Here is a 13,285-nt window from a genome sequence, read left to right on the forward strand (position 1 = left end):
TGGTGAGATGCAAGAGTAATTATTGTGCTTATAAATATATAAAATCGCATCTCCAATGCAGACGATCTGAGCTCTGAATGAATTGAATGTTGAGTGCTAGTAATTGCAGCTTATTAGTTTTCAAATATTTATTTATAGTTTATGTTTTTTTTTTTTTTTTTTTGAAAAGACCCTAATGGACTGAAAATTAACAGAGGGAATTAGTTTAGTTTCAGAATTACTGTCAGTAATGCACATTACAAGTGTGGCGGTTTGTAATGAATAATTTATGGGAGTTGAAAGAGGTGTTTGAATGGTACCTGCATCCAGGATCCTGTCTGTACTTATGTTGGCATGTTTGAATGGCCTGGCATTAAGTAGAAAGTAGGCACGCAAGCTCAGAGCATAACCAGACATGCTGACGTTCCTGCTGGAGATGGAACCAAAAAAAAAAGGAGAAGATGTGAGCCATCTTTCCAGGTTTCTGCAGAGAGACAAACAGGACCTAGTAAATGTCCCAATTTGGCTAACATGCAATAATTCCTGTGACGTGTGCGCGTGTGTATCGGGTGGCAGCTTGAGTCTGCTTTTGCAGCGGGAAAAAAATAAATAAACAACAGAAACCGTATTTATTGTTTCTGACAAAATCCTCGTCCCTCCGTTGCGAGGAGTGGGCGGCCGCGTATGTGGAAACTGCTGCTCATTCATCACCGTCGTAGCAAGTTCATTATAACCTCCTCCCCCCCCCTCCCCCCCCCCCCCTCCCTACCCCGTGAATATACTGAACGGATGGCACCCCGAAGCCGGAAGTATGATGTCATTTTTCCACCATTTCGTCTGTCGTAAATGGCTCTGTTGGTGGCGCTGTAAGCGAGCAGCGTTTGGCACCGTCCTGTGGAGGTCGAAGATGCGTGACGTTTGCAGCACTGGGACTGTGTGTTTATAAACAGGCACCTCATAAAACCGGAGGGGCAAAGAGAGGCGGGAGAGAGATAGAGGGGTAGAGAGAGAGAGAGGGGCAGAGAGAGAGAGAGGGGCAGAGAGAGAGGGGCAGAGAGAGAGAGAGAGGGAGCCGCTTCGCTGATGCTGGGGGTCTGTAAGAGTTCCAGGTGGAAGACTGATCCAGGAGAGTGAGTCAACAGGCAAGAGGGCCAAGCAACAACAGCCAGTGGTCTGCTTTTTAACGCCTTCGCTGAGTCTCTGGAGCGGCACGTTTTCTGTCCAACCAGCACGTTCCCCTGGGTTTTAAAGGGGCATTTTTAAGAAGTGTTTTTTTTTTCCTATGGCACACGACTGGCAGGAAACAGGTCCAAAGGCTGCAGTTCCCAGTCGTAAGACGTTTGCATATTCAGAGGCGCATACATTACAGTCAGGCGTCGCAGGATTGCGGCGGTGCTGTTCTGACATCACGGGCTGCATGCCTGCCCTCTGTGACGGCTTGCGGCATGTGGAGAGTGGTGGGGGGGGGGGGGGCGCACATCTATCGAACGGCCCTCCCCAGGCCTGTCTCCTCAGGGAACGGTCGACCTACGCGCCCTCTCGCCGGAGGACGCCCTGTGACGCAAGAGGCCGCTGGTGATCTGGTGGGACCGGCTTCTGTAAACCGGGCCGTCCGTCCGCAGGGGTTTCCTGCGTGTAGCCAGTGGGCGGGGCTATCAGTCAGCCCCGCCTCTACTTTATCATTCGGCCCAACAAGCCGTCAGGCGCATCCACTTATCTGATGCGCGTCGACTCACGTATGTAAAACCTGTATGGCTTCCTGTTACTAAGCCCTGAGTCAGTGACAGGATACATTTAAAAACAAGCGTATCTGATGTGCATTTTTTAACATAACACATGATTACAGTTCTCAACATTCCTTCATGATTTGTCAGGCAGCGGGAGAAAAAACATCACCGTACAAAGATGAGAATAAAATACAGTGCACTGACACGTATGTAATATAATACGTCGATAGCCAAGGAATGGAAATATGAAAAGACTGGAAGTGTAACAGGGCCGTGCCTGAAAGTGGAGGGTTGCCACGGCGATTCCTCGTTGGTGGAGTCATTTCCCACGGACGGCTCTCTGCCGGCTTCATGCCCCGTGGGCACTGCATGTCAACGTTAAAAACCGAACCGGCAGCTTTACACATTGTCGCTACACCCGTACATGCACATTTCACGCACGCGCACACACACACACACAGACACATACACACACTGCAGCCAGACGTTTTTATATGCACCGCTCACGGGCGAGTGCAGAGTTGTCTTCTGAACGCGGTTCGGATAAAAGGGCCCCTTAAACACGTTGTCTTTAATGATGCCCGTTCCAGCTGGAGCCGGCAGCGCCTGACAGGCAGGGTGGGGGGCCTTTCCAGGGAAAAATGGGATGAGCCGGATGTTAACGCCGGGGTTGACGGAGTCGATTGCTTTCTTGGATGCAGCCGCCAGTTGTGTGCGCGGTATCAAACTGAATCTGGTCTGAAAAACTCGTGGACACACCGCATAGCAATTTGGGATTTATTAAATAGCATTCCGGTCACTCCGTAGGGTGGGAAAGAGAGCTTGGGTGAAAAAAGTTTCATTTCTGTTTCAGATAGCGAATGATGCAGCAGGTAAGGATGAGGTGGCAGAGCAGAGTCAGGGAATCCAGATATTTGCGAGCAGACCGGCTTTACTGCGCGGCTTGTGGTGATTTTGTGTTCTAGGTACTTTTTTCGCCTTCAAAGCCTGGCCAGGCTTCTCGCAGTCAACGAGCAACATCTTGCTTTTCTCGGTGGAAATGCACAGGCAAGAAAGGGGGAAAACAGTTTTTTTTGGGGGGGGCAGACTTGTGACATGATGTTGTGCAGAGTGTGGAAAGGATCTCGGAGGAGGGGGAGAGCATGGACTGGCCGGCATCGGCGGCTATGTGCCACTGTGCCTGGGTAATACCTGCGTTGTCAGGCTGCTGCCGAGGTGGGGCAGGTGACTCACATGCAGGAGGCCTACGTTTTGAGATGGGAGGGAGGAGAGCAAGCAGAGACATGAAGATACAAATGAAAAAAAACCCGTGCCGAAAGGCGAGACAAAGGCTATGGGACAATCTGCCATTGTTGCTTAGCAGTGCGGAGGTGGCTCGCAGGGTCGGGGGTGGGGGGCGAGGTTATCCTGGTGGTGGAGAATAAAAAATGCAACAACAACACCAGCAATTCCCAACGGCTTGCTGCGTGTAACGTGGGGGGCCTGGAGAGTCCGGCCGAGAGGCCGTGACGTGCCGACCACACGCGCAGACGTGCGGCTCGCGCCGAAGAACAGTCGGCCCACGACTGAATCTGATGTCTGCGGAATGTTCCAGAAGCCCCGTAAACTGCGTCTGCCGGTAAACGTGAGACAAAGGGCCCGTCTGTTTCTCTGGGGGGAGGTAAAAAGGAAGCTTCTGAGATAGCATCCATCGCATCAGCGTTGCGCGTTGTGTATTGCGACGCTACGGTGGAGTGGCTCACTGCGTTCTTTCAGAAAGACATAATATATACACATCAGTTCACAATCATGGGCAGGAGGTAGTGCCCCCTCTCTGTTTTTTGCCCCTACTTTTGTTACTAATTTGCATTAAAAGTCTCAAACCACCCTCGCCTTATTGCGTGACCATCCACTTGGGGGTGGCGGGGTGTGGGAACGGAGCGAGCAGTGACGTACGCACACACCTGTTTGGAGGGAGCGCTGGGCCCGCGGGGCCCCCTGTGTTGTCCGCTCTGTAATTAAGGCCGTTCCACAGTGCTGCATCCGCAGTTCACCGCTGATGCGGACCGGGCTGCACGCCCCAGACACACACCCTGGGAAACAATGTGGTGAAACAGCCCCTTTGTTCCCGCTCCCCTTTCATCCTCCCTAAGGTCTGCAGGGCGAGGGACCTGCTTCTTGGGAAGACCCACCCCTGCAGTGGTGGTGGGGGGGTGGGTGTAAAATGGTACGTCCCCGAAATTCTAATGGTGTGGCAGGGACCCATAAACCTGCTTTGGGTTCGAGGCTTAGAGTTAATCCCTGTGATACACGGAGGGCGGCGTTAAGGGAGTCAGGGGTCCGTGAAGCTCTGTGCCCGACTGCCCCGCCAGCCAGTCGGCTCGCCTCTAGGCTCCGAGAGGCTAATCCAGTTCCAGTCCAGTTCCCGTTCCAGTCCGGAAGAAGGCGAGACCATGTCCTCCCAGTCTTCGGCCGCTGACAGGCTGCCCTATTAGCGCACGCACACACACATTCACTCACTCACACACACACACACACACAGAGCCACAGGGCCTGCTATTGTGGGCTGAGTGACAGCAGCGTGCACAGCAGCGACGGCGAGGGGGCGGCGGGGGGGGTCCTCTCTGGAAATTCCTCGGGGGGGGGGGGGGCTCCGCCTACACCAGGCCTATCACCAATTACTGGTGATGGTTCCACTCAAACTGGCTGTAATCACCGCACTCAGCCACTGTACTAAAGCGAAGGCTGCCCAGCCTATTTAAATTCCAATCGCATTTTTTTTCGCTCCCCCTCCTCTCCCCTCCCTTTCTCTCTTTTTCCTTTACCCCCCCCCCTCCCTGCCCGCCCCCCTGGGCCAATAAAAAGGTGGCGAACAAAGCCGTTGGCCTGATAGCCCTAATGAGTTTACGGGCCACTTTCTTCGCCTACATCACCACTCCATAACCCCCTCCTTGTTTTATAGCTAAACAGTGCTGGAGTGTTTGGACACAGGGACGGCCGGGGGGGCGCGGGGGTGGGGTACGAGAGCCGTGCGTGGACGCCTCTACACAGGATCTGGAGACAAAGGCAGGAGAGAAATCAATTAAGAGAGGAGAAAAGAGCAGAAACTCAAAAGGGGGGGGTTCTCTCTCTGTGTCTTTCTCTCTTTTTCTTGACTGACTGACTGTTGCAGAGCTATGCAAATCCACTGCTCCTTTTCCCCTAATGGGGGCAGTTATTCGCCCCCCCCAACCCTGACGACCCGATGGGGTGTCAGTCATTCTTGACGAAGCTCCTCCTCGCAGTACCGATTGTAGATGAGGAGGGGCTCGTGAGGAAGTACCAATTTACCGGCGTCGGGCTTCTCTGCCGCATGTCTCGCCCCGGGGGGGGGGGGGGGGGGTGGTTTTAGCGGAAAAAGAGGCCGTGCTGCAGAAGGCTATCTGTCAGGTACAGAGCTGCTATGAGTCCTCCGTGCCCCCAGGGGGCGGTCGTGTGAATGACTGAGAGAGGAAAGCGTCGTCTCCCAGCCTGTGCACCCTTTCGTGTTCCTACCTGTCGGTGTGTAACAGACGCTGGGGCCACTGTGTACCAGCCTGGTTATGTCATCCCCTGAGGATGCGTGCGTGCGTGTGTGTGTGTGTGTGTGTGTGTGTGTGTGTGTGTCCTTTGCTACAACAGGGTTCAGACAAACTGATTGCTCAGGGAATGATTCGGGAAACTTGGAGGAAAAATGCAAATGGAGCTGATGGCGTGAGCTTGATACCATCAAAGTGCCGGCAGGAATGTAGGAGGGAGTGGGACAGATAAGCGAGGGTGAGATAGTGCCATGCTGCTTATCGACGGATCGCATCCTCGGGGCCGACAGTGGGCCCCGTTCCGTAACTGAAGAGCCGATTCCCGAATTCATTCAGCCCTAAAGTCAGGCTTCCTCATCATATGCTACTGTGTTGGGACCTGAAACTTACTCAGTCCTCATGTAATCCAATGGAGAACTTATGTTAATTTTCCAAAACTCACTCACTCCGCAGGAATTTTCTTGACAATGTATCCCATGGATTAAGTGAATGCGTAATTCTCCAGCATGCGGAAAGATGTATAACAATCAATTCCTCATCAGATCTCTGCACTGTACTGTCAGAGGCCCCAGTTACGCACAGATGAGATGGAAGCTGCTCCTTTTGTCTTCAAGTATTCGGGAGCAACAATATCTGTATCTACAGCAGGAGCGTAACTTTTTAGCTACATATTGTGTTTCATAACTCGCCAGTCAGGTTTTCCCTCGCGTTCGGATCTACAGACAGCCAGCACAATTCCCAGGTGTGTCTGTTTGCTCGTCTTTTCTTCCCTTCTTTTTAAACTCCTCTTGTGAGCAAGGGAGCAAGAATAAAACTCGTCACAGCAGTGGTCAGGGACGCTGAGCTTCGCTGTACATGCTGCCTTGTGTCATTTTTCTGTATCGTTGTATTTTTATATTCTTGTTTTTTGTGTCTGAGGGCCTTTGGCCTGGTGGTGGGACTGGGGGGTTGGGGTTGGGGGGGGGGGGCTCAGCTGCTCAAGACTGCATATTAAGAGAGAGCCGAAACAAAGAAGGCTTTGCCCCCACCCACCCCCCCCCACTACCCCGGCTGCTGCCAAAAAAAACCTCATACAGAACAGAATTTGTGAACATAAGGACATTGAAGATGATTATCTTGCTTATCAGTTTGCAGTTTTTCACACACACAAGTTAAGTCTGCTGGTGTGTGTGTGTTTGTGTGTGTGTGTGTGTGTGTGTGTGTGTGTGTGTGTGTGTGTGTGCGTGTGTGTGTGCGTGCATGCCAGGGAGGGTGCAGAGAGAGTCAGCTGAACATTGTCTATTTACTTATTATTTAAGCCCACTTACTGTGTTTTTCAGTCCCTTCCTTTGATACTCTATAATTGTTTTCACAAAGTTTTCTGTATTGTACGGTGGGAGGTGACAGCACTGTGAATAGCTCTTCTGACCAATCGGTTTTTTTGTTACATACAATGTGCTCCACCCAGTCCGCAAAGTCTTGCTGCTGTGCTTTCTACTCCAGCATCCCTGCTCGCCTCGGATGCTTATGGAGAATGAGAGGGAAGGTCTTTGTTCCGCGGGTGAGGGGTACAGACCTGCTATGGGAACGTTCTAGCATCAGGCTCAGAATCCTGGTACAATTTTACCATTCCTGACACGGGCCTATCAAGACAGACTTCCTGTCTGCATTTTAACAAGGGTGGACGGTCGTTAAAGACAGCTCTCTGACCGGCAAAATTAGCAGGTCTGAAACATCCCACACTGGCAGGTCCTCCAGGGAAACAGCAAGGTGGAGCGGAGAAAATAGCCGGAGTCGTCAGCGTGTGCCCGGAGTCGGGTCTGTCACAGGGAAGGGCTTCTCCTCCCTCACGCTACTGTGTAATTCTGCTGCTCGTGTGCCTCGTGTATGAGACACCGTAAGCCGCCGACACCCACTGCGTATCCCAGACAGTAATAACACAGAGGGCTTTTAATAAATCCATGTCCCACCTCTCCGACGTGCATAAAAATAACAGATGATCTTTTTCTCCGTATTTTCCTGGTGCCGTGGTTATTTTGTCTGGACGGCAGAAGAGACGTAAAGGTCGCCTAACCTCACGCTGCCTGTCCGATCTCCCGGATGCAATCCTTCGGCACTCCAGGCTCCGCAGTTTAGGCTTCCGGACTGAGGCCGACACAAATGCAGATTTGTAGGACATAAATGTCCAGTCTAGGAAAGGTGCTGCCTGCTTAGCCGAGGAAGAGAGGTACATGAATACTGAGGTGAATTAAAGCTGATTTCTGTAGAGTGTCCCACAGCGACACCTTCATTCTGCTCCCCCTGAGCACAAATTCGCTTCGACAGACACCCGAGTGGTGCCACCTACTTCCATGACAAATCTTTTGTTATTAAATCTCGCGCTTTTGTTACTCTGCAGAAACACTGATGGACAGCAAGTGGGCTACGACAGAGCTGGCTTGGACTGCGCATCCAGAAAGCGGGGTGAGTAGGTGTATGCGCGCGCCCGTGCGTGTGTGTGTCTGTGTGTGTGTGTCTGTGTGTGTGTGTCTGTTTGTGTGTGGCATGTATATTTTACATTGTGGTGACCAAATTTAGATCTAAACCTGTTATTTTGAGCTTATGGGGACATTTTTTTTCAGTTCCCACAAGGGGAAAATGAATTTTACAAAAATCTGAATGCAATCGAAAAACTAAAAATGTCAAAAGTCTTGTATTTAGTTTGGTTACTTATGGTTAAGGTTAGGGCTGGGTGGGGGTTAAGGTCGTCATTGTTGGGGTAGGGTTATGCCCATTGAAATGAATGGAGAGTCCCCACAAAGATGCAGGTACCTAATGTGTGTGTGTGTGTGTGTGTGTCTCTGCCTCCCCAAAGTGACTCTGTGTGTACGTACAGAGCCCGAGCCGTGCTGCCGCACTGGGGTGGGACCCCTGTTTGTTACCCCCCCATTTTGCCCCCGTACACACGGGCAGAAAGAGCCAGCTATGAAATCTCATTCCCATGGCATCCCAGTCCGTGCCGCCTCCCCTTGACCTTCAGGTGGCTCTCAAACGGGTCCCCCATCCCAGCCCAGCTGTTGCGGATCCTGCCTCTCCTTTCCCCTCCGTAAATGATGGCTCGCACCCGGCCCCAGCCCCGACCTCTCCTCTGGCCCACGAAAGGCCCCCTGTAATCCACCACCCAGCCGGACCCCGGTGGGGGGGGAAGTGGAGGGGGCAAATGGCACCCCAAGGACCCTGACAGATGTCACATTGAGGGGGTTACAGCTCCGCCCCTAAGCTGCCTCTCTTTCCTCATTACTGCCGGGCTCCTGACTTTGTTGTTCCTTTGCCTGTAAATCTCTGGAAGCTGCCATTTCTAATGGCGGCCAACAGATGACTTTCTGCATCTGCGTCGTCCTTTGTCGAGCGCCGTTTTGCTCTCCCAGGTTTTCTCCATCCTGTTTTTCCTCGTAGTCCCCCCAGCCAGCCCGCCGGACACCCCCCCCCCATACACACCTTTGATGTACCCATCCCTTGATCGTTCTCCTGGTTGCTGTGTGCTGCCTTTTGAGTCTGTGGCATTCTGAAAAGGCACTCCGAAGGTCCGAGAATGGTTCCCAGGCAGGGGTCACGTTTCCCTGTCAGCCAGACGGACATTTCTTGGGACTCGAGATGCTGAGATGCGCTAAGATAAGGCACCTCTGCTAACCGCTTAGCCACTAGTGGGGACACGACTAGCCCTGGTGCATCTGAAGCTGCCTTTATCTCCCTGGGACAGATGGGCCGCTGGAAATGAACGCCGTCCTGAAGCTAATCGTGCTAATTGGGCTCCGTCACGGGCCCCTCGACAGAGTGTCTCGGTACCAGTCTCTTCAGCCGGAACCGGTAGCTGCGAGTTTAGATGCGTTCCTCTCTGGCAGGCCCCTGCAGTTGCTGCCTCAACGATATGCAGGATCAAATGAGGAATGAAAAGGGCGTTTAAACGCAGGAGCCTTGAGCATTGTGGATAACGTGCATTTGGGGGGGGGGGGGGGGGGGGGGGGGCAGGAGTGCATGCACAGCATTCCTCTGACAGCCAGCTCACGAATCTCATCTGCCCACTTAATTAAGTGGCTCGGAAAGGTGAGTTAAATGAATCTAGCATCGGCCCCTGGAAGCCTGGCAGCTGGCGGGTCAGTGCAGTGAGACAGGTGGGAATCGGCGGGCTGAGAGAGTCGGGGTTCTGTGCAGTGAGACAGGTGGGGATCGGCATGCTGAGAGAGTCGGGGTTCTGTGCAGTGAGACAGGTGGGGATCGGCATGCTGAGAGAGTCGGGGTTCTGCGCAGTGAGACAGGTGGGGATCGGCATGCTGAGAGAGTCGGGGTTCTGCGCAGTGAGACAGGTGGGGATTGGCATGCTGAGAGATTCGGGGTTCTGCGCAGTGAGACAGGTGGGGATCGGCATGCTGAGAGAGTCGGGGTTCTGTGCAGTGAGACAGGTGGGGATCGGCATGCTGAGAGAGTCGGGGATCTGTGCAGTGAGACAGCCCGAGGATCTATGCAGTGATTCAGCCGGGGACCTACGTGCTGCCCTACCTGTTCATCACAGTGCAGAAACAACACTCACCAGTGCTTGCCAGAGATCGTCAATCCTTCATCGTTGCAAGTCGTATTTCCAATGCCGCCTCCTTTATTAAAGCATTTAAAAGGCAGGCTTCCACACGAGCCGGGCCCCTTATCCCCCAAGACTCCAGGTGGATCCCGTAGGTAGATCCCAGATGCCTACACACCAAAATCCCAAAAGCCTCATTTAATAGTAGACTAGCCTGAAGACACACCATGGGGGGCATCCTCTACAGAAGATAGGTGGTGGTGGTGGGGGGGATGGATCACAGTGTTATGGAGCACTCACATGCACACACACACACACACACACACACACACACACACACACACACACACACAATGGAATCGGCTCTTTGGGGGAAATTTTCAACTCTTCCAATCTGTGCAGTTGAAAGGGCCTCCAGTATGCTGAGGGATTATGGGTAATTACAGGTGGACATGTGACCATGCGAGTGAAAGGGCGTCCCACAGATATACTGCGTTTATTACCTCTGCATACTATTCTGGAAAAGGCGACGCTTTGCTTTTTAATTGTCTGTCATAATAGAGGAAGGGGGTGGGGGTTTTATTGTTCTCTCACCGGCTGCTGGTGGGGGACGCGCCGCCAAATGGGATGTAATTGGTCTTGAAGTGACGCTGCGACCCCCTCGGCTGGAAGTGGGGTAAACACCCCTCCTTCATGCTCTTCACTGTTGCGTCGCAAATCAGGAGGGGCCAAGCTTATTATTAACCAATTGTATGTTTGGAATTTGTGAGTGACAGGGGAGGGGGGACTAATCATCATTCAGCTGGGGACAGTGTCCCCATGGTCCCACCCCTCTATACATCCTACTGGTCCATGTTTACATCTCCCCTTCATTCAAGATGGTATATCCATCTGGCCAATTATTTATTTGTCCATCAACTACATCCATTCAAAGGGACTTAATGTCTCAAGAAGGACTTCAATTCATGTCTTCCCAGGGATTCAAACCCACAGCCTTTGCTTTGTTAGTGGAATGTAATACATGTTGAGCTAAAACGGGCCTCTCTCTATCTTCCACAGTGGGAGGAGGTAAGTGGATACGACGACGCCATGAACCCCATCCGGACGTACCAAGTATGCAACGTTCGTGACCAGAACCAAAATAACTGGCTGCGTAGCGACTTCATCCCCCGGAAGGACGTGCTGCGCGTCTACGTGGAGCTCAAGTTCACCGTGCGTGACTGCAACAGCATCCCCAACATCCCGGGCTCCTGCAAGGAGACCTTCAACCTCTTCTATTATGAGTCGGATGCCGACACGGCCGGTGACAGCAGCCCGGCGTGGATGGAGAACCCTTACGTCAAGGTGGACACCATCGCGCCCGATGAGAGCTTCTCCATGCTCGAGTCCGGCCGCGTCAACACCAAAGTCCGCAGTTTTGGGCCACTCTCCAAGGCTGGGTTCTACCTGGCCTTCCAGGACCTGGGGGCATGCATGTCCCTCATCTCCGTCCGCGTCTTCTACAAGAAGTGCTCCACCACTATCGCCAACTATGCCGTGTTCCCTGAAACGGCCACGGGGGCCGAGGCCACCTCGTTGGTGATTGCCCCCGGAGTCTGCGTTTCCAACGCCGTGGAGATGTCCGTGCCCATCAAGCTCTACTGCAATGGTGATGGCGAGTGGATGGTCCCCATTGGCTCTTGCACCTGCATGGCCGGGTTCGAGCCTGCGGTGAAGAACTCCCAGTGCCAAGGTGAGCAATGGTGGTGCCAGTGCAGAGCTGATATAAACAGGCCTGGCCGAGTGTCCGGAACATGCATATCATTTATATCCGCATTAATTTAGAGAGGGAGCGAGTTGCCACATCAGGGTCACCGCTAAGCATAGACGGACATATGTCAGATTCCATAGAAGCAGCTGGAGACGTTTGTTGAATCGTATAACTTGTTTTGAACTTATTGTGAATTTCAGCAACTTAAAACAATGTCCTTCATTCTCTGGGCCCTTTTGGATGAAGCGGCAGACGTTAGCAAAACGGGTCAGAGGGGAAAAGGGGTCTCCCAGCCTCGCAGGTATCACCAGGAGGCAATAGTGCACCCTTTGACATTTACATTTACTTCTATTCTGCAGGTGCGTTTGTCCAAAGTGATGTATAAGTGAGGTAAATATCAGGTTACAGACATACATGCTATTGAGGCATAAAAGCAGCTGGGCTGCCCAGGTACAAGACCTACACAACCCCTTCCAAAGAAAGCAAGAACTTAATAATGCTATTCAATAGCCATAAGTGCAGCATTCTGGAAGTACATTCTGGAAATGTAAAGAGGCATCAGGCTAGTGGGGGAGAGACGAGACGCGCTAGGACAGTGATTCCCAGTTCACTCCTCAGAGACCCGCAGGTCCTAGTAGGGAGCTGGGAGGTAACAAAAAATGTTGACTGTCTGACAGGGAACTGGGAGGGAGTAAAAACGTGGGCCGTCTGACAGGGAACTGAGAGGGAGCAAAAACATGGACCACTGAGAGGGAATAGGGAGGGAGCAAAAACGTGGGCCGTGTGACAGGGAACTGGGAGGGAGCAAAAACGTGGACTGTCTGAGAGGGAATAGGGAGGGAGCAAAAACGTGGGCCGTCTGACAGGGAACTGGGAGGGAGCAAAAACGTGGGCCGTCTGACAGGGAACTGGGAGGGAGCAAAAACGTGGGCCGTCTGACAGGGAACTGGAAGGGAGCAAAAACGTGGGCCGTCTGTGGGTCCCCAAGGACTGGGCTGGGAGGCACTGGGCTAGGAGACGCAAGTTGGTCAGGGGTTTGGACATGGAGGGGAAAGGAAGACAAAGTAGTCACTGGAATAAACGTTGACTATTCCAGTGCCAAAGGAGCACTTTCAGGAGAGGACTGAGAGATGGAGCCGGGGGCGGGGGGGGAGGGGGGCAGTCAGGTGCTGGTAAATATCTACGACAGCACATGCTCCGGAGCTCATTTGTTTCCTCCTGGCGGCTCAAGGTGAAAGCCCAAGCGACGGGCCGTGATAAAAACCCCTCTAATCACGCTCCGGTGAGGGGTTGGGGGGCTGCGGCTCAGCGCGGCCGCTCTGCCTTAATCTGAAGGCCGGCGAGCTCATTAATTCCCAGGCAGAGTGCGGCGAGGACGTCCGCATAAATATTAATCGATGGCACCGTTGTTTTTTCCGTCCTCTGTTTAGTAACCTCTCCGTTTTTGTTTTTTTTTGTTTTTTTCCCACAGTTCCAGGTTCTGTGAGTTCATTAGGCTTTATGTAGGGTGTCGAGAAACATCTGAATAAACATAGAGAACGCCCCCCCTCTCCCCCCCCCCGCCCCCAAACACACACACACCTTCTGTCAAACTGTTCACTGGAATTCAAAAGACAAGGAAATTGTAGGACGGAGGTGCAAACCCGTGCTTTGTTAGACTCTTTCCTTATTTAAAAAGAAAGCGGTTTCCTCGACCGTATCTGTCCGGTGATCTTAGGCTTCGGTTTTGTAACGAAAACGTCGGTCTGTCGGCTGTCAGGAA

The 13,285-nt window shown here is 52.6% G+C and overlaps 1 protein-coding gene across 4 annotated transcripts in view; it reads left to right on the forward strand.

Moving 5' to 3' along the window:
• The window catches only part of LOC125716616 (ephrin type-B receptor 3-like), a 46,954-nt gene that overhangs the window by 15,301 nt on the left and 18,368 nt on the right, over positions 1-13,285 (forward strand). For all 4 annotated transcript variants that reach the window (XM_048989098.1, XM_048989100.1, XM_048989099.1 and 1 more), the window contains exons 2-3: positions 7,620-7,684; positions 10,833-11,505. In XM_048989098.1, coding sequence (XP_048845055.1) covers positions 7,620-7,684; positions 10,833-11,505 — 738 coding nt within the window. The remainder of the gene's footprint in view (positions 1-7,619; positions 7,685-10,832; positions 11,506-13,285) is intronic.

Source organism: Brienomyrus brachyistius, chromosome 21 (assembly GCF_023856365.1).
Source record: "Brienomyrus brachyistius isolate T26 chromosome 21, BBRACH_0.4, whole genome shotgun sequence".
In the NCBI taxonomy this organism is placed as follows: Eukaryota; Metazoa; Chordata; class Actinopteri; order Osteoglossiformes; family Mormyridae; genus Brienomyrus; species Brienomyrus brachyistius.